This window comes from Nilaparvata lugens, chromosome X (assembly GCF_014356525.2).
Source record: "Nilaparvata lugens isolate BPH chromosome X, ASM1435652v1, whole genome shotgun sequence".
Classification (NCBI taxonomy): domain Eukaryota; kingdom Metazoa; phylum Arthropoda; class Insecta; order Hemiptera; family Delphacidae; genus Nilaparvata; species Nilaparvata lugens.
The window spans coordinates 2,117,954-2,145,050 of NC_052518.1; the positions used below are offsets into that span (position 1 = coordinate 2,117,954).

Below are 27,097 nucleotides of genomic sequence, written 5' to 3' on the forward strand. Positions count from 1 at the left end.
CAAATTCAAACATATTTTCGATTTTGGTTTCCAGATTGATTTATAATATTATAAACTCTGTTAAGTGAATCCTCTTATGTGGAAAAAGATTGAAAATATTGCATTTATCTGATTCTATCTATTGCCTTGTATCTGATAAGTTGGGTAGGGAATTGAAGAGGAATGGATTTCATGTTGCTTTCAAGACCAAACCGATTTTAAATAGTCTATTTAGCTGGAGTAAAGACGAAATTGATATTTGGGATAAAAGTGGGGTGTACAAACTTGAATGTGGTGATTGTAATGCTTGTTATGTGGGTTAAACTGGTACAAGTTTCAAAAGTAGAATTAAAGAGCTTCAAAAGTAGAATTGAAGAGCACATCAGAGATTGGGATAAACAAAATGGGGAATCTAACTTTGCAGAACATTTGATAAAAAATAATCACAAGTTCACAGTTGAGGATAATGTTGAGTTTCTGCATGTTAATAACAAAGGCAGATCTTTGAATATTCTAGAGGCTTTAGAAATAAAGAAAAATTCCCAATATAGTTTAAATAACCAGATTCATTTCAACCAATACTACACTACGAATTTGGTTTTATCATAAAATTGTAAGCATACATTAGTCAATAGTTTTTCCATTCACATATTTGTTTGATTATCTTCCACACTTGTTTTCTTGGTTCTTATTTTGCACTGAAAGTAAATTTTGTTATCATGGCGAGTCTGTTGCTTAAGCCGCGATTTTGTGACACCGTTAAGTGGGAGGAGACTGTCTACCTGGGCCAATGGCAGGCGTTTATGCCCTTGACCAATAGTAGTACTCACCTACTAGTATAAATTTTGCTGCTCTTGTATTTAGTATCAGTTTATCAGAGATTGACAATGGTGTAAATAGCCGAAACCGGTCTTTCTAAGTATCAATAAATCTGTGGTTTTTTGACAATTTCTCAGTCTTTTTCAATCAATTGGAAATATGTTTGACTCACGCTCTTCAATTGCATTGTCTCCATGGCTCCAAGTCGGCTATCATGATAAAGGAAACTCTGAATCTGTCTGGGAGAGGACATCCCGGGAGATGACAGTTGTCTGGTGACTCGTTCACGTTCAGCGGGCAATGGTACGTGGAATGTAGCATAGGGCGTTATCTCATCGGGAAATTCTATGAAAAAATGAAATTAAGTAACATTAAATTCAATTCAAAAAGTTATTAATCACTCAGAGAACAAATCAATACAATTCACAATTTGTCAGTTCAATTAATCATTCAATTCAATAAGTTCTTCATTCCTCATGAGAAACAAAACAATGTGAAGAAAAATTTGTCAGTTCAATATAATTATTACATGAGAATAATATTTTTGGGAAAAAACAAATAGATAACCGTGTAAAATAAATCAAATAGAGAGTGAGTCCTAAATATAACTTTTACATGCCTCCAAAAACAAAGTAGACTATAATGCAGTTGAATTAATTTTAATAGAAGCTCTAATTATCATTAACTCATCAGGATTGAAAAGAGGGAAGGCTCATAAACCGACAGTCTTTTTATTTAGGAACTAGCAATAAATTATAGTGTTAATAGTACAGGGTGATTTTTTAGTCCGGTCACCATTTTTTAATTAATTTATAAAACAGAAATTCAGTTTTAATAAGAATCTATAGTTGTAATATACAAAAGGAATACAATATTTTATTACTCAGTTCTTATAGTTACCGTTCTATTATTAAAGAATATATGTTAAAAATGTCCACCAATCGAGTTTATAAATGCTTTGACTTTCTCCAACATAATATTCATGTTTTATGGTAAAAGACATTCATGTTTTAAGAAGACTGGTTTTATGTTTTTATACATAAATATAAATTGTCTCTTTTCTGTTTAGGGATACTTATTCTAATATAAATAGAGATACAAATCTCAATACCCTTTGGGTAAAATGGCATGAATGCCCGAAACATTCTAAACAGCTGTGCCTAGTGAAAAGTTGTGTTTATTTTTGGCTTCAAAATTTTCTAAAATAACTTAAATTATTGAAAGTGAGGTGATATTAAGTGCAATATTTGACTATAATTATTCTAAATTCAAAATTTCTAGCTCATATATATTTTTGGACAGAAATTGAACTTTAACTTTCCATAGTAAGAACATAACCTATTTTTTCGGACATGTTATTATTTATGAAAATTTGGGAACAGAATAGTTTTGGGCTTTGCATGTTGTTCTATCACGATCATATTCATATGATTAATTTGTAATTGTAATTGTATCAGCATGTTGTGATAAAATAATTCAAAAAGGGTACTGAGATTTGTATTTCTATTTATATTATAAATATAAATATACTTTTCCCACAGTTACCTTGAAAAGTGACCATTCCTGCACTGATTACAGAATGCAAAGAATCACTTTTCCGCACTAGTGCGCAAAGTATTACTTTGCTTATTATCTTGCAGCCATCCCAATCAGCTGTTGACATTGTTGGCGTGTATTTTGAATGCCAATTTTATCTTTTTATTTTTTTTCTGATTTTCATATAAATAAAAATGAGAACTAATTAAATTATACATTTTGAATATTATCAATTATTCATTATTTCAAATAATATTTTTTTCATTCATAAATTGATTGATTGAAAAACTATTTAGAAATCAATATTTACTCAAAATTATTCAAATTTTCGAATAAATTCGATTACGCACAAATTAATTCGATTAATTTGAATAAATTATCAATTATTAATTTTCAATTGGATTATCAAGTTTAAAATAAATTGAAGTTGTTATTAATAACAACATTATACGGACAAACATTTGATGGATTTCAGCCATCATTTTACCCATAATCAACCTATATCATTTTACCTACATCAACCCATAATCAAATCATTTTACTCATATTCAATGGTACCATTAGGAAAAATTCAATGTGAAATACCTGTGCAAAGTTCCTCTGTTGCACTCAAGAAACCATTCCGCCCTCGCCTATGGCTCATGCGTAAACGTTTCTTTCGGTGCAGCAAACTGTCACTTTGCACACTAGTTGCACAAATAACTATTTTCTAAACTATTGTTATTTCACGATCTCCTATACTCTTCAAGATTCGGCAGGGAGAAAATTTGAACAAATACTTGTAGAATATTTTATAACTTGATAAAATACTTTTCAACAACAACATAAACATGTGATTTTTGGTATTAGGATCATTTGTACCATCATTTTTTGTCACTAAAACCTATCAATAAAAAGTTTAATACTGAATTTGTACCTGGAATTCGATCAGTGCATTGCAGTTCTCTCATTGGAGTAGCATGTCCCTTGTGAATGTCCGCATAGAACTGCTCGCGTTTTGCTACATTATGTGCATTGTCCAAGGAAACCATTGCAAGAGAATCAGTAAAGTTGCTACTACCACTAGCAACAACATCTGGCTCAGTAGTATTATTTGTCTCATTGTTTGCGGCGGCTCGCCTCCCTGTAAAAAAATACTCAATTATTCAGTTATCATTCTAGAAGAATAGGTATTTATTTTATGATTTTCAATGGGTACTCAATAGTAATAATAAATTATTGAATTGCACATTTCTCATGTAAAGTAGATTATTATTAAATCATATATTTTAAAATACTTGACATACTGGAGCTAGTTAAGACTGTGCAAAGGCTAAAAATAAACATACTACTGGTGGTAAGGTTCAAAGTTTTTCGATTTGTATATCATCAAACTATCAAAATAAAAAGTTTTCTCAAAAAAACATTTTTTCCAATCATTGCTTTTTGAGATATGAGCGTCTAAAGTTCAAGTTTTTGGGACAGAACATTTCAAATTCGGTAAGAGATGAATCCATGAGATTCAGAGGATAAATTCTTCATGGTATTGTTGATTTAATAGAACAAAAATGTTTTGAAAATATTAATTTTTGATAAAGTTATTCAATTAAATAAAAATTACCAAAAAAGTTATTTTTGGTAAATTGAATAACTTTATCAAAAATTGATATTTTCAGGATTTTTTTGTTTTATTCAATCATCAATACCATGACGAATTTATCCACTGAATCTCATGGACTCATCTTGTACCGAATTTGAAATGTTCTGTCCCAAAAATTCAAACTTCAGTCACTCATATCTCAAAAAGTAATGATCAGAAAAAAAAATGTTTTCCTGGGAAAACTTTTTCATTTTGATAGATTGATGATATACAAATCGAAAAACTTAGAAATATATCACAAGTAGAAAGTTTATTTTTAGCCTTTGCACAGCCTTAAGGAATAGCACTCTGTCAGTGGGTACCTATTATTTTAAAAAAAGGGTAGCTTTCATCAAAATAAAGAAAAAAATGTTCCAGTAAACTGTGTCTTAAATGCGTTATCACCAGGATGGTGGTAAGGCTACACATTTTATTCCAAATTTATAATTTAATTTTCATGTGGTGGCTTCATAAGGTTACCTAAATGATCAATTCTTATGTGAAATCAGTTTAGAAGTTGAATGAAACCAATCAGAAGCATATAACTTTAATGATTGTTGAGATAGTGCGGGGAGGTGGAAATGCCAAATAAATGTAAATTTCCTATTTTAATAGATATAACCTGTATACAGATATATCCCTCCCACTGTATGCTTTCTCTGTTGTGCATGTCCCTCTCAAGTCTAAAGTAATTCTGTACAGAGTATAGTTTTACTTAATAATTTAAGTATCCTCATGTGGTTGCCACACATTTATGAAATTGAAAATTTTAAGAAAAATGTGCAATCGGTAACAAATCATTCAAGCACCCATAGTAGTATAATTTTGCCAATCCTGGCAGACCATGCCCCAGACTTCTCCACCTAACCTAACCTAACCTAACCTACCCCTTGACCAAACCTAACCTAACAAACCTAACCTAACCTACTCCTTGACCTTGGTTAGGTCAGGTTAGGTTAGGTTAGGTGGAGAAGTCTGGGGCATGGTGTGCCAGGATTGGCAAAATTATACTACTATGGGTGCTTGAATGATTTGTTACTGATCGCACATTTTTCTTAAAATTTTCAATTTCATAAATGTGTGGCAACCACATGAGGATGCCCCAGACTTCTCCACCTAACCTAACCTAACCTAACCAACGTCAAAGGGTGGGTTAGGTTAGGTTAGGTCTGTTAGGTTAGGTTGTTAGGTTAGGTTAGGTTAGGTGGAGAAGTCTGGGGCATGGTGTGCCAGGATTGGCAAAATTATACTACTATGGGTGCTTGAATGATTTGTTACTGATTGCACATTTTTCTTAAAATTTTCAATTTCATAAATGTGTGGCAACCACATGAGGATGCCCCAGACTTCTCCACCTAACCTAACCTAACAAACCTAACCTAACCAACGTCAAAGGGTAGGTTAGGTTAGGTTAGGTCTGTTAGGTTAGGTTTGTTAGGTTAGGTTAGGTGGAGAAGTCTGGGGCATGGTGTGCCAGGATTGCCAAAATTATACTACTATGGGTGCTTGAATGATTTGTTACTGATTGCACATTTTTCTTAAAATTTTCAATTTCATAAATGTGTGGCAACCACATGAGGATACTTAAATTATTAAGTAAAACTATACTCTGTAGAGAATTACTTTAGACTTGAGAGGGACATGCGCAACAGAGAAAGCATACAGTGGGAGGGATACAGAGGCGCAATGTTGCCGTTTTGAAGCGGCCTGCATTCTCCAATTTCTAGTGACTGTTCATGTGCTCATGCTTCTCCACCCAACCTAACCTAACCAAGGGTTAGGTTAGGTTAGGTTTGTTAGGTTAGATAAGTTAGAGAAGTCTGGCGCATTTTGTCCCAGAACATACAATATTATACTACTACCCATGTTTGCTGGATGGGTTTCTTTATTTTTATGCCAGAAAACTACTTACGTAGATTGTTGGTCCATTTTATAAAAATTCTGTTTAAATTCTGTAGAACACATATGTTAAAATGAACAACAATAGATAGATGGGTAGATTAATAGATTTATCCTCATCGGTTATCTACTGTTATCAAATTTTAACATTTGCTTGCTTATTGCTACATAATTTAAACTTTTCCATTCAGGAGGAAATATTTGTGAGCCTTTTCCTCAGAGTCACTGCTGCAACTGACTGGCACACTTTGTGCTTTATAATCTGTATGCTATACTATCATCGTGCTACTACGAAATGCTTAATTATAATAAAGAATTGACTCTACTTAACCTATTATTTGTAAGTTTCTATAAATACTAAAATTCTCTCTATTTATTTTAGTGATAATAATGTAAAATATTTCTTCTATGTTTGGTTTTGAAGCATCTAAATTGAAAAATCTACTTTGTGAAAATAATTAAGGACTGAAAATTTTGTGAAGTGAACAACTACAAGACTTTACCTATTTCGGACTATGTGCAACCTTATCTAAATTTGGGAGAGGGATAGCACAAGGTTACCCTATTTTTTCTCTCCCTATCATTTTGATGATGTACTTATTGTATGAATCAATAAAAGAATCTCTTACGTACATGGAAGGCCTCATGAGTCCAGATAGCGTGAGCCCGTCTGGCTTTCTCCACCCTGAATTATGATTTTCAAATCTAATTCTAGATTTATAAACTACGAGCAGTCAAATTAATTCTACTTGGCACACATTCTATACAGAAACGTGCCCAATGAAGTCAGGTAGGCAGAGGTGTGCAGTTTAGCTGTTTACTAAAAAACAGCTAAAAATGTTATTAAACAGCTGTTTACTAAAAACAGCCTCATTTATTAATATATCTAATCATAAATTGGCTGGGAGGCAGAAGAAGCCCTGCTCCGCTCATGTTTTGTACTATAAACAACCTATCCAAAGATATAAAAAATATCATACTCTTCCCCCACCTTCAGTTAGCATGGTCCGATCCCATAGCCCTCTTCTTATTTCAGAGTATGGATGATGCATTTCACAGAAATTGTTTCTTATTTCAGCTTAGTTTGAATATTTTTTATTATTTATTCATTCATTGTGATTTATTTTAGCTCATTTCATATCAATTTTTTTATTTATTTATGGTGATTGCATTTTTGTTGCCTCTCCTCCACATATACTTGTCTTTGTGGAGAAATTTCGTGTAATTGAGATGTTGAATTATTCTTTATGTAGAAGAAAAATTTCAAATGAATGAATAAATAATTATTTGAGTTTGGTGTGGTTTCCCTTTTTCCAACTTGAATTTCAGTTTTCTATCAGGCTTCGTTTTTGCTATATTTTTTTCATAGTTTTTCCCTAAATGCATTTTATTATTCAATTGCTGATCATGTCATAGCATTGCTGATTCTTATCATAGCATCAATAATTTATAAGTTGTCTAAAACGCAACGCATAGGCTTCAATAATTTCTGTAATTGAACATACTAATGTATTTAATTTTACTCTATACTACTATATTTCAATTGTTAAAACTTTAAGGGTCGTTTGCACAGTCAAAGCTTAAACTCAATTTAATCAGCTGGTGGCTTAAACTAAAATGAAACACATTATAACAAACTAGACTCGATATAGATTTAATCCAGTTTAAAATAAATTTATTTATTAGATAGAGCGAACAATACAATAGTCGGAAAAGAAAAAACAGGCTATTGCCCAAAACTTCTTCAATTTCCTGATTTTGTCACAAATCGTCCAAATATTATGTAGGTTATGTTCACTTCAAATATTCACAAAATATAGAATAAAATCACTTAAATTTTGAGCTCGAAAATATCACTTTCACCATAGCTACAACAGCTGTTGTTTTTCAACTGTCATTTAGTTTAAACTGTCATTGTGCAAACGGCCCTTAGCGTCATTGTTGCATAAAAAGATCAACTCGTATGTTTCAATCATTTTCTAAAATCATACTTACAAATTTCAGAATTGATATGACTTTATGCTACTGTATTTTTTCAAAAATGATTGTTACTTTTTGCGCCATATGGGTATCCTTCACATATTACTTTCCTTGCCCTATCATGTAAGGAAAGAAAAGTATTGTTTTCACAAAGCCATACCTATTCTATAGCTGCTACTGAAAGCTACTGATATAACTAACTTTGTTTAAGTATTGTTTTCACAAAGCCAAACCTATTCTATAGCTGCTACTGAAAGCTACTGATATAACTAACTTTGTTTAAGTATTGTTTTCACAAAGTCTATTCTATAGCTGCTACTGAAAGCTACTGATATAACTAACTTTGTTTAAGTATTGTTTTCACAAAGCCATACCTATTCTATAGCTGCTACTGAAAGCTACTGATATAACTAACTTTGTCTAAGTATTGTTTTCACAAAGCCATACCGATTCAATAACTGCTACTGTAATAACTAACTTTGTCTGTACACAACTGACTCAACTTTTCAACTCCAGCCAGTTATCTACCGTACTCCTACACATGATAGACTTACTGCAATGTTTCTTACAGTAGGACTCCCCTACTACTCTTTATTATGTTCACTGAACAATATAATATAGTAATAATAATATACTTTAAGCATTAAGATGAGTAAGCATGAGATGATGATAATAATACTAAGCATTAGTGAGATGAGCTGTTATTGGAAAGTGTGCAAGGTGAGTGAATGTGAGAGTGAATGGTTGCTAGTCTTTTCTTTTTCTTTCTCCTTTTATTCATGCATTTAAAATTAGTTGAAGTGATATTCATTCCTGCTTGCAAACGTGGAGTATTGTATACTTCCAGCAGGTAGTATTTTTTATTCCAATTCACAAATTTACCGTATTTCTAATAAAACATACCAGTATTTATTTTATTAATCTTCCATTAATTATTTTTTATCTTACTGAGCTGAGTGTTTTGTTTTTCTTATTGATTCTGAATGTGAATATTGTGAGTTTGAATAAATAAAATTTGAATTTGAATTTTTGAATATCGTGTGACCTGGTTGGCTTAGGTCTGGTTTCAGAGTTTTCAGATCGCAACTGATCAATTTCAGGGCCTCTGACATGACATAACGACTGCTTTTTAGACAGCCGGGACCGACAATTAACGTGTCCATCACAGTTTCGAGACGCACCAACGACTTTCAAGTGTGAGATCAGTATTGAAAGAGGTACCACAGATCAGTGCTACCAAACTGATTCAATAATAGTTACCCTAATTCCATTATTTCTGTATTTTTTGAGGCCTCCTAAGCCAAAAAGTACTTTTCCTCCACCTACAGTATAAAGTTCTTACTTTATTCACTGGAACATAATTGTAAGATGTCACTTTTACGTCATTGAGTCTAAAAAACTGAACACTCCCTAAGGAGTAAAAGTAACTTTATTTAAATAACATGGGAAGCATGTCTATTTTAAAATCTTACATTGGGAATAGGGTGGAAGGTCGAAACTTAGATGAGAAACCATGTAGAGTTGTCATTGTAGCTAACTGAATTCAAGATCTCAACCAGAAATTCGATCAACTTATGAAATGAATATATGTTTGTATGCTTTACTAATTACATACCTAATATTAGTAGACTATAAAAATGTATACATATCGTTCAAATATTTCATGTTATCCAAAATACCAGCCAACAAATATTTTCATATTTGATTTGATCTTATCAACTCTGGACGCGTCGGCTATCATTTTTGAAGCAAATCATTGCCACAACTTTTGCCGATAGATAGCGCTGTCGGCAGTACCTGGTGACTCGCAGCTGGCAGCTGAGCTTAGAGTTCTCCATTTTTAAGCTATGTTGTAAAACATCACCTTTACGTAAGTTTTGAAAAGTATTTCATTTGCAGTTCTTATAAAATTTAGGTGCAGGAAAAATGATGTGAAAATGAGTGAATGAAGGAAGAATGATGTGTACATCTCGAGTGAAAAATGCTTTTTCTCCCTCGGAAAAATTGTTACTTTCTGTAAGGCGAGGAGAACTAGATGTAACTAACTTCGAAGATTCTTAAATAAATAAATACGATTTCATAAACGCTACTCGCTTGGCATCAAGATTTCGGTTTTTGTGGTAATAAAATGAAATGGAACTTGACCAAGAAAATACCTACCTTTCGAGATGCCCTCAGTTTATAATCCACTGATAGACACGACTTTACAAATTGAAATAAAAGATCAACTTATCTGAACTAATGAATCGGCTCAAGCTTGTCTTCATAATAAAACAATTCTTTTTCAAACTGCCTGAACTGCGACAGAAAAAACTGTATTATAAAAAAAACAAGCTTAACCTCTTCACTAGATCAGACGGACCTTAATATGAGTCCTATCAAACGAGCTCTCCCAAAAAAGGTAATTTTGGTAATCAGTCAATGCCAAACATGAAAGTCACCTCGGGTATACAATAATATTCTTTGGCTCGAGCGCACATTTGTTATTAAATAGAGAAAGATGCTACGGTCAATATTTAATTCAAATAAACAATCTTTCTGTCAATGTCAAGTGAAATACTGTTAATTGAATCATAATTTCAGTGTGTGCAGTTTTTGCGATCGGTGAAATCACCTGATGGTGACATACCCTATAATTTATTGCAAATCGTTCATTGCCTTCATTGAGTACACCTGCATGAGAATCCTAGAGGAAAGTTGGCAATTGTTATGTTTCATAATCTATAATTGCCAGTCTTTGTGTTATTGTGCCGTCTCATTGTCCATATCTGTGAATCTCTTGTTTGTTTGTGAATTTGAAACTCTAAAATCCTGATCAATATGAGATAAAATATATTATTTTGAATGAAAAAGACTAAGATTGTCAAATCTGTGGTTTTTGACAGTTTCTTAGTCTTAGTCAATATTGAAATTGTCAAAAACCACAGATTTGACAATCCTAGTCTTTTTCATTCAATATGAATAATTACCACAATATCAACTTCTCAACTAAACAAAAAGTGAAATATAAAAACACTTCACTTTTATGGGCTACTTTTGTACAAATTAATAAAAACAATATAAAAACCTTGTAGTACCATTTATTATCATTATTAAAGTTTTTAATTATAAAGGGTACAACAAGGTTTTTATATTGTTTTCATTATTATAAATATATGTCCCATATGACCACGTGATACTTCAGCTTCGCCTCGGGCAACAGATTTTCCCCACAGGGAGAAAAAGCTGTATTTTTCACTCTAGATGTACAAATAACTATTTCTCTTTTCATTTTAATGAGTATAATGATTGAATGATATCAAATTGAAATGGCAAATTGATGGTGTTCCAAAATTACATCCGGTCCACATTGCTCAATTAAGTTCGAAGTCAATTACCAACTCACTTTTTCTCATAAACAGTGCTACAACCACAGCAAGAGCGCACAGAGCACCCACGGTTGCCAGAAATGGGATGATTACATGGATACTCAAGTAGAAGGGCTCTTTTTCACGTTTCTTGCTAACAGCTGTGTTTACAGATTCGGGAGTCATAGTTCCTGCAACATACAAAAACAACAATTTATAATTTAACGGGCCATATGAATAAAAGTGGAGCATTTGCTTATACTTCTAAAATATTGAGTATAAGCTTCATTTTCTATGGAAAAAAAAGTTTGAGCATTTGCTCAAAAGTAAACTTGAATTTTAAAATAGTTATTTGTGCAACTAGTGCGCAAAGTGACAGTTTGCTGCACCGAAAGAAACGATTACGCACGAGCTGTAGGCGAGTGCGGAATAATTGTTTCTTGAGTGCAGCAAACGAACTTTGCGCAAGTATTCCACATTAAATTTTTCCTACAGTTACCATTGAATATGAAAAGAGGGTAATTATGGGTAAAGTTCCCTGAAATCCATCAAATGTTTTTCTGTGTAATTTTATTATTAATAAAAACCTTAATTTATTTAAAATTGAATAATAATAATTGAATTATAATGATTAGTATTTCAATTGAAAATTTATCTGACTGCTTGAAGGGGGTTTATCTTATGTGAGCATTGAAATGACTATAATCAAGGCACATAATGGCAAGGCAATGCTGTTCTCCACTGCCATTAAAACGTGGGCCTCACTATGAGTGTTACCAACTTAATTTTGATTTTCCTGCACTGGTGCTCCATATAACCTACTAAATATTTTGCATTGTCATGCTGCAAATCTGGAGTACGGAAAGTACTCACTTTGCGCACAAGTGCGGAAAAGTGATTCTTTGCGGCCAGCAATCAGTGCAGAAATGGTCACTTTTCAAGGTATCTGTAGGAAAAAACACTTTTGAAGTGAAAATACACTTACTTTTGTAGTGACGATCGTTTCGACCTGTTGTTTTTTTCAAATTTTAAGGATTTTTTATTATGTATTTTGACCAAATTATGATTTTATCATGTATCATAATTTTATAAAATATTTTGTGACGTAGCCTTATGTACTACTGTATCGCCAGGCTAAATAAATTTAATGATTGATTGATTGATTGTTGGTCATCATCAGACTGTCTGATCGACTGAAACGATCGTCACTACAAAAGTGTATTTTCACTTCAAAAGTGTTTTTTTAAAATTCAAGTTCAATTTTAACAGTGAAAAAGTATGGATATACAACAGAGTCAAAAGTAAAGCTTATGCTCAAAATTTATTTATTTATTTATTTATAAGGTTAGCAAAAAATACAAGAATCGGAAAAGAAAAAACAGGCTATTGCCTAAAACTTCTTCAATTTCCTAATTTAGTTTTAAATTGTCCAAATATTATAGGTTATGTCCATTCAAATTTCTACACCAAATCACAATCTTAAATATAAATTAGAATAAAACAAACAATTTTAAATTTGGATGGATTAATAATAGAAGTTTCTTAAAAACATGAAACAAACTATAAATTCACAAAATAAAGAATAAAAACACTTAAATTTTGAGCTCAAAAATATCACATTCACCATAGCTATATAACAGCTGTAAAAAGTTTCTTAAAAACATGAAACAAACTATAAATTCACAAAATAAAGAATAAAAACACTTAAATTTTGAGCTCGAAAATATCACATTCACCATAGCTATATAACAGCTGTAAAATTGTATGAATAAATTGGAGCATTTGCTCAACTTTTGAAGCAAGTGCTTCAAAAAAGGTGAGTCTAGTCTAGGGCAGCTTTTCACCTTTTGCTCATAGTAAAATGACTCAACTAATTCGTATGAGAAAGAGGAAACTATACCAGATACGATCAAAAGTCGTATCTTTTGATACACATTTATTTAGCGTATGGCAGTATACACAACACATTTATAATCACAAAATTCGAAAAAAGAAAACAATAGAAAATTCATATATAAAACGAATGAAAATATCTTAGTCACTTTTGCCTGGAAATTAGAGGCATGCTTCCAGGGTATTTAAGTAGGCTATTGATGCTGGTTTAGCCACCAGGAAATCTTCATGTGCACCCGTGTATGCTGATCTGGGACACTCCTCCACTATGTGTCTCACAGTCTGGACTGCTCCACACTCACAGAAAGGGGAGTCAGCCTTCCCCCACTTATGCATCAGATAGACACATCTACCATGATGAGTTCGTACCCTATTCAATGCCGACCATGTTTTACGAGGCAAATCGAAGCCTGGTGGCCTTTTGGCTACAAATGGGATGTCAATGTTCTGCTTTGCTGACCACGCTTGTTGCCAGGCCTCAGTTAAACGGAAACCTGAATCCAAGGCTGTAATTGCCGTCCTAACCGGTGGCTTACGAGATTGCAGACGGCTCTGATTGGCATCTTGTATATCCTCATGTATTGGCAGGCTTCGATTTTCCTGTATCTTCTTGTACCTTCTAGTGAGGGCATTCATGCGTCGAAGATTAAAACAAAAGTTGTGTATCTTTTGATACACATCCAATAGTTGAGAACTCTTTTTGAATTCAACCATGATATATACCACCATTATTCCTACACAAGAATAAATACAAAAGATACCTATCGGATGGAGTTCCAATGGGGCAGAGCCCTATAATTGTCATGTTACTTCTTTTTTTCCAGGATGGAGGAATATAGAGGAGTAAAGCAAGTGGTGGAGGCCAGGAGAGGGGGAAAAAGAAGGAAAGGTAGACCGAGAATGAATTGGGAGAGTTATCTTGAAAGTCTGGGTCGCGAGAGAGGGAGTTCCATGAGGGAAATGAGGAGAATGGCTGAGGACCGGGAGGTGTGGAAGAGGTGGACCGAGGCTGGGGTCCCTACGCTGTAGCGGCAGAAGGGGAAAAGAAAAAGAAGAAGAAGAAGACTTATATTTTTCCTGCCATCACATAATAGGAAATAGGCATTTAAGAAGATGAGAGTGTAGACGATTATAAGAAGATTATTATAGAGATGACATTTTTGTACGCTATTATTTCAAAATTCAGAACTCAAACTAACCCAAAACTCAATTCATAGATAGAGAACATAGCAGACGACCAAACACAAGCGGTGTTTACACTTGCATATTTAGCGCTCGAGTACGTATTATAACTCTACCTTCATTGTATTATCATTCATCCCATCATCATCATCACCTAGGCTTAAAATACTTCTAGGAAGTCGCCTTTGTAAAATAATGAATGAATGAATGAATATAACCTTCACTATAAAAGCAAAGTAAGGCCACAAAGGCAAATCAGCTGATGAAATTTTTTTAAAATACATGAGCATTTGCTTCTAAGTCAGAAACATAAGGTAAGAGTATAAGGTGAAGCTTATTCATATAAAATGAGAAAATGCTTTACCTTCTACCTAATGCTCATGAGCAAAACCTTATGCTCGATGTTCATGAGCATATGCTCAGTTTTTATTCATACGGCCTTTAAAATACATGAGCATCTGCTCCAGAGTTCAGAAGCATAAGGTAAGAGTATAAGGTGAAGCTTATTCATATAAAAATGAGAAAATGCTTAACCTTCTACCTAATGCTCATGAGCAAAACCTTATGCTCAATGTTCATGAGCATATGCTCAGTTTTTATTCATACGGCCTTTAAAATACATGAGCATCTGCTCCAGAGTTCGGAAGCATAAGGTAAGAGTATAAGGTGAAGCTTATTCATATAAAAATGAGAAAATGCTTAACCTTCTACCTAATGCTCATGAGCAAAACCTTATGCTCCATGCCCATGAGCATATGCTCAGTTTTTATTCATACGGCCTTTAAAATACATGAACATCTGCTCCAGAGTTCGAAGCATAAGGTAAGAGTATAAGGTGAAGCTTATTCATATAAAAATGAGAAAATGCTCAAGCTTCTACCTAATGCTCATGACCAAAACCTTATGCTCCATGTTCATGAGCATATGCTCAGTTTTTATTCATACGGCCTTTAAAATACATGAACATCTGCTCCAGAGTTCGGAAGCATAAGGTAAGAGTATAAGGTGAAGCTTATTCATATAAAAATGAGAAAATGCTCAAGCTTCTACCTAATGCTCATGAGCAAAACCTTATGCTCCATGCCCATGAGCATATGCTCAGTTTTTATTCATACGGCCTTTAAAATACATGAACATCTGCTCCAGAGTTCGGAAGCATAAGGTAAGAGTATAAGGTGAAGCTTATTCATATAAAAATGAGAAAATGCTCAAGCTTCTACCTAATGCTCATGACCAAAACCTTATGCTCCATGTTCATGAGCATATGCTCAGTTTTTATTCATACGGCCCAATAAGTTTAGTTGTTCCTGGATATAGAACTGAATTGCAGCGCTCACACTATATCCAACTACAAACACACAGATTCTTGGACATACGATTTTTGCCGTCCTTATAAATAATTATTAATTGTAATTAATAAGTTTTCATAATATGTGAAATTTGTTGCATAATTGGCTGTTGTATTGTAATTTATTGTAGATTCGTGTATAAACCAGAATGTATTGTAAATTCTCTTAGATTGAAGATAGCTTGCGGAACACATGATGTACATCTGCACACATCATCTGTTTGCCGATTTCTATTCAATCTGGTAGTATTTTTAAGAATGGCAAAAAACCGTACGTCCAAAAATCGTTGTGTATAAAACTAGACTATGAATCTCTGCAAACCATTGTCTAGGTTCACTCATCTATGGTGAGATCCACGTTATTTTAGGCAGTGAAGAAAGATAGCAGAACAACGTTGCCGATCCTCAAGCAATAAATGATATTTTATCAATAATTGCATAATGAATTTTCAAAATTAAGAGGCATTTTTTGTCAATCAATTATTAATTCTACATTGTTGAAAGACGATCTGGCAACAGAGAGAAGCGAGAAAGAGATAGCGCTATACTCTTTGCCGAATGATAGACAAGGATAGCAATACCATTGCTAATCAAACACTGCCATTATAACGTGGACCTCACTAAAGGAAAACTGAAGACCTGTACCAGTATAGTACAGTTTGTTACACTTCCTTCCATATACACCTTCTATATGGTATTTTACAGTGGAGAAAATCTCCTGATGCAAAATATGTTTTCCTAAGGCAAAGCCTTAAGAAGAACCGTTGGTATCCCATCCCCAGAAACTTGTAGAAACTATTTTGTAGAATCAATTGTATTCACTTGTCCAAGTATTTTTATATTGCCTAATACTTGTTGCCTTACTACTATTACCTTAAATACTATTGCCTTAGATCTTGGCCAAAAGATCTCGTTTGCTACTCGTTTTTTCTAGTAGCAAAAAGTGATTTAATAATAAGCAGTTCGTGTTGGATAACATTGAAGCATTTTATATTGCATTGCTTTTTGATAAGTGCAAAGTTTTATCTTATTAACAAACCTAACCTTTAAATTCAATTCAATTCCATTTTTTTCCAATATAAAACACTGTACAAAATAAAATAGAATAATCATGGAATAATCATGACTGCTGATCCGTACGCGGGGAAAGAGTATCTAATCTATACAGGTAACACTAGTGTAAAAACTACAATAAATAACTTATATTAATTCAAGTTTAGCCTGTAAAAAAATATGTTAAATCCTGTAAAGTATAAAATACAAACTGTATCAACAACGATTCACATGTATAAAATACAAACTGTATCAACAACGATTCACATGTATAAAATACAAACTGTATCAACAACGATTCACACAGCACAAGTACCCGACTCAGAATACTTCATCTTCTGGTGAGCTATCTGAACTAACAAATTAACAACATTAAATAGAAAGTACAATATAAAAGTAGAAATTAGTTAAAAAAGTTAAAAAACCTAATCTTAAAATTTAGTTGAAGCATCAAGATCTACATCTCATTAGTATTAATAAGTATGCAAGGTAGTATGAATGTTTGTGTGATGATGTTGAGAAGATATTTTGATGTAGTCTATGGTTGTGGGGTCTGTCTCTGTCGGCCTTTTCCTCTCGCGTTAGTCATTGTAGTTCATGCTACTGTAAAAAAAATATAAATAAATAAAAAAAAATATTCTTATTAAGGCTGTGCAAAGGCTAAAAATAAACTTTCTACTCATGATATTTTTCAAAGTTTTTCGATTTGTATATAATCAAGCTATAAAAGAGAAAAAGTTTTCTCAGGAAAACATTTTTTTCCGATCATTACTTTTTGAGATATAAGCGCCTGAAGTTTGAATGTTTGGGACAGAACATTTCAAATTCGGTAACATATAAATCCATGAGATTTAGAGGATGGATTCTTAATGGTATTGTTGATCTAGTAAAACAAAAATTTTCTGATAATATCAATTTTTAAAAAAGTTATTCAATTTACCAAAAATAACTCAACTAGAAGTTATTTTTAGTAAATTGAAATGTGCGGAGGTCTGTAGCACACAGCGATAAGTTTAGTAAATTTTAACTATCTTAAAAATTGATATTTTCAGAAAATTTTTGTTTTACTAGATCAACAATACCATGAAGAATCTATCCTCGCAATCTCTCGGATTTATATCTTACCGAATTTGAAATGTTCTGTCCCAAACATTTAAATTTTAGGCGCTCATACCTCAAATCAAAAAGTGATGATCAGAAAAAATGTTTTCTAGAGAAAACTTTTTCATTTTGATAGCTTGATGATATACAAATCGAAAAACCTTTGAAAAATATCACGAGTAGAAAGTTTATTTTTAGCCTTTGCACAGCCTTAATGGGAGCAACGTGCTTATCGCTGTGTGCTACAGACCTCCGCACATTGGGTTTATGGAGGAGTTTGAAGTTGCCCTCATTGAGAGTATGGCTGCCTACAGACATATCATAGTCATGTGTGACTTTAACACTGACTTACTTAGACACAATTCACCTGAAAAAAAAAACAATTAATGACAATTTTCAACTCCTGTAATTTATCCCTGCTGCCTCTGCGGGCCACTGCTGTGGCTGTTGTGACGATTGCTGTTTCAGAGGAGGATGCGGTCAGAACACATGGACAGATGCCGGCTCCAGGATTGTCACACCATGACCTCATTTACTGTGTCTATGCCATCAAAGTTCACAAGTCTGAGCCAAGATTGATTCATTGTAGTGATTTCAAGAATATCAACTATCAGGAAGGGATACAGTACTATGAGTGCCCTTTTATGTGTTACAGATTATATACGCTTGGCTATGGATAATGGACAGCTCACTCTGATGATACTGATTGATATGAGCAAGGCCTTTAATTCAATATATCATCCTCTCCTTTATAAAAAATTTATTAATCTGGAATTTTCAGCCAACAGCATTGCCTGGATTAGATCATATCTAGTATATAGGCAGCAGTGTGTACTGGCAAATGGAGGTCAATCTGGGTGGTGAGTGGTCAATAGGGGTGTGCCACAGGGGTCGGTGCTGGGCCCTCTGTTATTCAGCTTATACATTAATGACTTACCTGACAGACTGACCAATACTGAATATCACATGTCTGCTGACGACCTGCAAATTTACTTGCATTTTGACATTGACGACTTTGACAACGCTGTTAACAAAATGAACTTTGACTTACTCAGCATCACGGAGTGGATATCACAAGATGGTTTGAACATTAATGAAAACAAATCAAAAGCAATAGTAATAGGATTTAATAGACGCTTACCTAACCTTGACTATGCCAATGGACCTTGTGTGACAATATGGATCTTGGGCGACTTTCTAGAAGTATTTTAAGCCTAGGTGATGATGATGATGGGATGAATGATAATACAATGAAGGTAGAACAGTTGGAATACTGTAATACAGTGAAAAACTTGGGTGTCTTAATGAACAGACATCTCGACTGGACCGAACTCATTACTAGCACTTGTAATAGGGTCTTTGCTGGCATACATTCTCTGAAGAAGATCAGCCCTTTTCTACCGTTTCAGGTGAGATTGATGCTGGTAAAGACCCTAATCTTTCCGACCTTTCCCTATTGTTACGCTGTTACCCATGACATGACTGTGGCACTGTCTGATAGGCTTCAGAGAGCTCAAAATTATTTCTTGAGATTTGTTAATAATCTAGATCGAGGTGAACATATCACTCCCTACTTAGTTCAGCTTAACGTGCTCAGGCACAAAAGGTTTCGATCCTACCGCATACTTATGTTTCTATTTAAACTAATCGCTACTAAGAGCCCTGATTATTTGAGTATTAAATCTAGATTTCTGGGAGAGGTGGAACAAGAAATTGTTTGTCTGTGTTGAGTGTGCACTCTTCAAAAGTGACTGCCTGCCGACTGTGGAACTCGCTACCAATGGAGGTGAGGGCAATTCAGCGGCAATCCCAGTTCAGTGCGGCTGTCATGAACTTTGAGAGGGGTGCTGGCTGGGGCGACTTATAGCGACTATGTATTGATTAATATATCTTATTTGTGCGTGTGTGTGTGAATGTAGAATCTGGAAATTGGCTCCTTGATGGTATTTTTTTACAATCAATTAAATATAAATGTGATTTACTTATTCACTCCAAGATTTATAATAATACGTAGGAATGGAATGTATAGCAAACACTATAGTTGTCGTTCTCCTATAGTTGTCGGCAACGTTGTTCTCCTATCTTTCTCCACTGTCACTATAACGTGGACCTCACTATAGATGCTGCACAAGTTAGATTGTCAAATACCCAAAAGAACAAACTAAAAAAATATATAATCTAAATTATGGAATTTTATATTTATATTAATCTATTCAGCAAAAATATTTACAATAGAATGTATATACAAAATTAAGCCAATACACCCAAAACGGCTTACATTAAGATACATAATCAACGAAAAACAGTTCAAGCTTGGTAACAGAAATCAAATCAAATTACACTATCTTACCTATTGTTCAATAATATTGAAGAATATAATTTCCTGGAGACTTATTATTTTAAACGAGAATAAACAGTTGATATTGTTAACACGATGTGTTTACCTTCACCATTATGTAAGGTGGGAAAGAGCTATGATAACAAAAGAGAACAGAATAACTAGAACGTTGATGAGTCTTCAACATATTTTACATTTAAACAAAACATGATTAATTTTATTATGAAAAAACAATATTAATATGAAATTAATTGGGAGCTGCTCGCTGCTGCAAAAGATATAATTTTTGTGGTTATGATTAATTAGTAAAGAAAAACTCAAAAAGGATAACACCTACCTTTTGAAGATGGCTTCCCCCTTTGGCATTCACTGGTTGAAACGCGACGTTAATTATCAGTTAAAAATCAAAATAACTGATCTAGTGGAATGGGTTCACATCCCGTCTTATTCAATAATACAATTCTCTTTAAACTGCCCGAACTGCGACAGGAAAACTGTATTATAAAACAAGAGCAAAATCTATCCTTTTCACCAGAACAGCCGGACTTTACTGTCAGTCCTAACGAACGAGCTCTGCCCCAAAAGCTGAATTTTGGGTATTAATATAAACTCAGTCAATGCCAAACATGAAAGCCATGTTTTTATCTGTCGCACAGGCGGCACGTTTGTTATTAGAAACAAAGAGAAGCTACGTTAATATTAACAACAAATGAAATAAACAATCTTTCTGTCGATGACAAAGATTGTTCAAAGACAAAAACACTGTTCATTGAACTTTTTTTTTATTTTAAAACTCTAAAATCCTGATCAATATGAGATAAATATATGGTTCACAAAAATGTCCCATATGACCAGGTGACACATCACCCATCCCGCTGAAAGACTCGTCCCTGAGTCTGTAGTCAAGAGGGGAACAAAAATTTAAAAAAGAAAAATAATTAAACAAAATAATATACTTCGGAAACAGACGTGTGCCTGATTGACTTGATAATGCTGCTACATTGGAACCAAACATTTACATAGAAAAGTAGACTACTCAAACTGAATCACAAAGATGAAATCCAACAACCAAATGGAAAGTAGACTACACAAAAACATTCAATCCAAATTCATCACGAGTGAAAAATGTTTTTTCTCCCTCAGGAAAATTGTTGCCCTCGGCTTCAAACTTTTCCCTCAGGTAGAAAAAACAGTTTTCACTCTAGATATACAAATAACTATTATTTATATTAAAAGTAGCCCTAAAGGAAAAAGACAAGTGATTTTCTATTTCCTTTTCTCTTCATGGGCCATATATTTTTATTTATTTGAGTACCAATACTTTACCTCCAAGTATGGGCTGAGTAGTAGCTGTATACTGGGCTGTTGTAGAGCCTGCACTATTGATGGCCGTTACTTTAACCATATATTGAGTGGTGGGCCACAGATTACTTATCACATAGATATCCTCCTCTTCTGGCAGTTCTTCAGCTGCAATCAAATAGTACATCAATTTAGTTCAAAGTAAGAAGCTTCAGGTATATTGTATTGATTGTAAATATCTTTTAATTATTGTGAGGTTGGTATTTATGTATTTAATAACAATTTACATTATAAAATAAATACAGGGCGCGAACTCACAGCCTCCTTTATTTCCTGAGATTTCTTGGCCTGCACAAGAAATGAAATCAATCCTGAGTTTAGTTAATATTTTTCTTTTTATCTTTTATTTCTTAAGTATTATTTCTTATTTAACTATTATTTGAGTTTGTATTTAATCAATTATTATCATTATTCTATCCTGAAGCTTATCTTTTGTTTTATAATTATTTTATGTATTGACTGCTTGTGTTGTCTATGGAACTCTCCTCCTCACGCAGACGTTTAGTCTTTGTGGAGGAATTCCGTAATATTGAGTTTTTCACTGTAAATACTTGAAGGAATAAAAATATATTTGAATTCGAAATTTTAATTTGATGTTTGTGTATGTGTGCCCGGTTTCGTTTGAATGCGTTGCATAACCTGATTCGGTTTTGGTTTTCAGTGCGTTAATATGCTCTTTAAAACTTTGTTTAAATGATCATCCAACCTTCCTAACCAACAAAACATTTCCGGTCGGCACTGTTGAAAATGATCGCTAGACGGTCGAAAGTAATTCAGTCAGTAAGTAAAAAATTTAAATTATTTACTTAATCTTTGACTGCACGTCGTGTTTAAATACATAGAAAAAAGTGTGTTAATACATAACAGCTCGGAATGGATCAAGAAACCATCCTTTTCTTTCTTATTATTATATTGTTTTTTATAATTATTGAATGGACAGCCACATTATTCTTTCATTTTTGTTCATCTGTTATACTAATTTCCCTTTACTTTTGCTATTCTGTTAATTTGTATGTTTATTTTGATAGAGGCTGTTTGTATTTTGAAACAGGTACTGTAAGATATGGACATTTTATTTTTTACTTTCTATTGCCAACATATTATTTCATTTTTTACATTTTCTGTAATTATTGTTTGTGCTTCCTTTTGCGAGAATAAATTTATTATTATTATAATAAATAATATTATAAAAAAACAAAAGTTCAGATTTGAAAACTCTATTCATGCAACCAACGTCTGACAAGTACAAACAATAAGTTGCATTATTTTCAATCAAACGATTATGAAACTCCCCACCAATAAAATCCACACGAATATTATTATTGTTATTGAACGATTATGGATTAGAAACTAACAAAATCTGTTTCTACTTTATACTATAGTAAAAATCGTGAGTTTCACTGATACAGTAGTTTGAATGAAACACCGTGTTCAAAATGTGGTCACTAGTGACAGGATAAATTTGTTAAGCACACATGTTGTGTCATTAGTGGAAGGCTTCAAACAAAAAAAAACTGCTTTTTGACAACAGCTTCTAACATAATATGAACAACCAATAACGATGAATAAACCACTCCAAAATTACAAATAATACTGATACAAAAGTAATTTAATATCAATAGAGCAACTGAAAATCGATGATACAAAAATCTAACCTCAAGAACTTCTGTTCGCAGCCTTTCCCTGATGATACAACAAGTATAAGGAGCATGTGTGTGCACACATGTTCAACACACTTGTTCTGTCGTTAGTGGCTACCCTAACGTTATCATGTGCATACAGATGACTGTCGTGCATTTTTATTGCTAGGCACTAGGCAAGTTTGTAATCATCATTATCTAGCTGTGAAATGCACTATAGTTGATTGATAGACGATTTAGAGTTGAATAAATTATGGTTGCTTCAATAGTTCTACTGAAAATATTAGAGCTTATGCTTAAAAAAATGGGTAACTTATTACAAAAATTCTCTAAAACATAGTAAGCCAATAATTATTTATTGAATTACTATAAAAATTTGAGACTATCTAAATTGACGATTTAGAGTTGAATAGATTATGGTTGCTTCAATAGTTCTACTGAAAATATAAGAGCTTATGCTTAAAAAAATGGTTAACTTATTACAAAAGTTCTCTAAAACATAGTAAGCCAATAATTATTTATTGAATTACTATAAAAATTTGAGACTATCTAAATTGACGATTTAGAGTTGAATAGATTATGGTTGCTTCAATAGTTCTACTGAAAATATAAGAGCTTATGTTTAAAAAAATGGGTAACTTATTACAAAAGTTCTCTAAAACATAGTAAGCCAATAATTATTTATTGAATTACTATAAAAATTTGAGACTATCTAAATTGAGAACTTAAACCCAAAGTTGAAGTTCAAAATATGTGTTCAATTTAAATCACTGAGCTAATTAAAATTGAAATGTTTTAAAGCCAAATTACACTTTTTTATTTGTGTTAACGATTCTCAGAACTACATGAACACATAGTAATATTGGCGTTCGAAAGAGATTTCTTTTCCTTTTGTATTATCCTTAAAATGCGAAATTTCAAAAAACCTTGTATATAGGTCGACGCGCAATTTAAAGAGGAACATAACATACCTGTCAAATTTCATGAAAATCTATTGCCGCTTTTCACCGTAAATGAGGAACATATAAAAAAATTATAAACATATTTTCAGATTCATCTTGCAATTCTCGAAGCAATGCAACGTGAGAAAAAATTTGTGTATTTTTAACAACCAGTCCCTACTCCAACGTGAACGATGAACTCTACCTTTCTTTCTATTTTTTACACACAAAACAAAAATGGCCAAGAGTACTAGCTCTTCCATAGTTGATGACGAACTGAGCTTGTGAGCACAAAAATAGGAAAACTGACGACATAAGACGGATGCGTGTAGACGCAATTTTACATCCGTCTTTTGCTTGAGCAAAACACTGATGTTAAACTTGAGCGTCTGGACCCGGCTTTATATGAGGTGAGCATTGATATTAAATAAAAGTAGACCACTTCAAATCATCACAATCACTCATTTATTGAGTGATCTGTAGCCTAGTGGATAGAGTGCTTGCTTAGCAACCTAGAGATCACGGGTTCAAACCCACTCAGAGCCGAAAGTTTTTGAACTGGTCACTCCCGTGTTATCGCATGGGCACGTTAAACTATCGGTCCCGGCTGAAGTATGACAGTCGTAATGGGCAATATATTTTTGACGTAGTCATGTACTTTAAAAAATACTCGTCAACAGGATCAAGGAACGAAACAAACATGGCTACAACACCAGATTTGGAAGGATCGAGGAGAGGCATAGATTGGATTTCTTTAAGAAAAAACCACCTTTTATGGGGAGAAAATTTTTCAATATACTTCCTAGAGAGTTGAAAGAAATAGAGGAGGTTGAATACCTACAAAAAAAATTAAAGGAATATTTGGTGGGACTATCCCTATACTCTTTGCAGGAGTATGTCAATGTGACTGTAAGATTTTAGAATCTTGTTTTTTATCAAAATTTTTGACGTCTGTATGTGTAAAGGATGATTTTGTGACGATATTAATAATTCTTGTTGTAATTTGACACTGTTCAGATGTATTTTGTGCATTTTGATGAATAAAGAAATTTTCAATTCAATTCAATAAGGCCCATTGATGGCTTGAATAATATATCAGGCGAGGTGGAACTTCCGTCAGGGACTCCCCACCAATAAACGCCATACGAATATTATTATTTATTGAGAAGTTGATAGATTTAATTTGGTATTCACACTGCTATAGATATTAAATCTACAATAGTGCAACGACTAATTTTTTTTCTACAACTGCGCGTAAAGAAAGAATTTACATACTCAATCTCCTCGTAAAACAGCTTATTTCTGAGGTGAATCTAATTTTTCACTCGCTAACCATCCGTGCATGCGCAGTAGATTTTCTTTACGCTCGCTTATCATTTGCGCATGCGCAGAAGAGTTTCTTTACGCTCGCTAATCAGCTGATGATAAGCAGCTTGCCAAAAGACAAACCACTCTCGGTCAGATCTTAACCTAAAAATTCGTTAATTGTTCCGATTCTGCAGCTATGATGGATATCAGTGTAGACGAATTATTATTAACTCCGCCAGATATAAGTGATTTAACAGGTTTGTGCAGTTGTAGAAAATATTTTGTATGTAATTCGCGCGTAATGCTTCTTTATCGCTCTTGCAAAATTATAGTAGCGCATTACGCTCTTAATACATAAATAGCTATTTTACAACTTCTCATAGATAAGTCGTTGTGACAATTTTTAGTCAACTGCACGAATATAGTCCGATAGAAATTGGAACAGATAAGTCCCACATCACCCCCCGCACTCATAGACGTTGCCAATTCGTCAGGTGTATTATAAATTAATTAATTCTTATTTATAATTGCTGAGGACAACGTTGATCAACGTTGCACCCATCTGTCCCAATTGGACTAATTTCATGCTGTTGATCATAGTAATTTCATTTAGTAAGCTTGATTGCTACTATTCATTGCTCATGGTTCGATGGGCTTTATAATCTGTTTATCATTCACTACTGACATAATCATTATTTATTTGTTAATGGTATTTATTTATTGAAAAAAAAAAAACACTAGATAGATAGTAACTTACCAACTTTCCATTCAGCCTGCGATATTTCTCTATGCTCAATGTTGAATGTGTTTATCGGACAGCTGTTGGGTTCCCACGATTTCAGTTTGAGTAATATTGCGGACACGTTTGTTTCGATAAATTCCTTGAAAGAGGGCTCTGTCGGTTTTTCTCCAATTGTTTTTGCTGTAAGAATTGAGCTTGGATTTCCTTCGCCGACCGAATTGAACGCAGTCATCTGTGAAAAGGAGAGAAAATATTCTATCAAATCAAAACAGTTTATTGTCAAAATAGCACCAGACATGTCATAACAAAGTCAAGAAATAGTAATTGGAAAAAGTCCTCAACTGAATACAGGGATTCTGTGAGGAGTAAATCCTTTTTGTAAGTTATGGTGCGTATAAGTTAAACTCATGAAACTCTTTTAATGATAGAACAACATAACAATTAACCGCACAATAATATAAAAAACACCATGGAAGCATGAAAGCATATTTCCATAGATAGGCGGTTCTGGATATCATTTCAGGATCAGCTAATTTGATATGAGCTTCCCTATTCGTTTGACATAGAGCGTTATGTTATAAAAATACTCTGAAGAACGAAAACTGAATAGACTATTTCTATTTATAAGATTTTGAATGGTCGGATTGCATCTCCATACCTGCTCCCAATGCTGAACATATATGCGCTCCAATTCAGCTTCCCTAATGCAACTCCAATAATCATAATAGGATAATTCACCAATAAAAAGCATGATGGGTTTTTATAATCAGTACTATACGCACCTTGACCTTTTCCATATGTCTCCCACTCAATTCAAAAAGGATTGTAGGCTTCTTCATCCGTCAAAATTCAAGGGCTGGTCCTCTGCTCCCATTTATATAAATCCATTCAATCATCAGTGATTATATTTATCACTCCATATTGGTTTTAAGCGTAACGTCAATAATGTACTACTGTACTCAGTTTGAATTTGTTTAAAATGAAGATTTGTTTTACTTTTAATATTTATTA

The 27,097-nt window shown here is 33.3% G+C and overlaps 1 protein-coding gene across 1 annotated transcript in view; it reads right to left on the minus strand.

Moving 5' to 3' along the window:
- Window positions 1-27,097, minus strand: part of LOC111050816 (Down syndrome cell adhesion molecule-like protein Dscam2) — a gene marked incomplete in the record, with an annotated part of 322,193 nt that overhangs the window by 15,743 nt on the left and 279,353 nt on the right. The window contains 5 exon segments of the mRNA XM_039442229.1: window positions 971-1,143; window positions 3,251-3,457; window positions 11,217-11,369; window positions 21,420-21,563; window positions 26,102-26,318. Of these exon segments, the coding sequence (XP_039298163.1) occupies window positions 971-1,143; window positions 3,251-3,457; window positions 11,217-11,369; window positions 21,420-21,563; window positions 26,102-26,318 (894 nt within the window).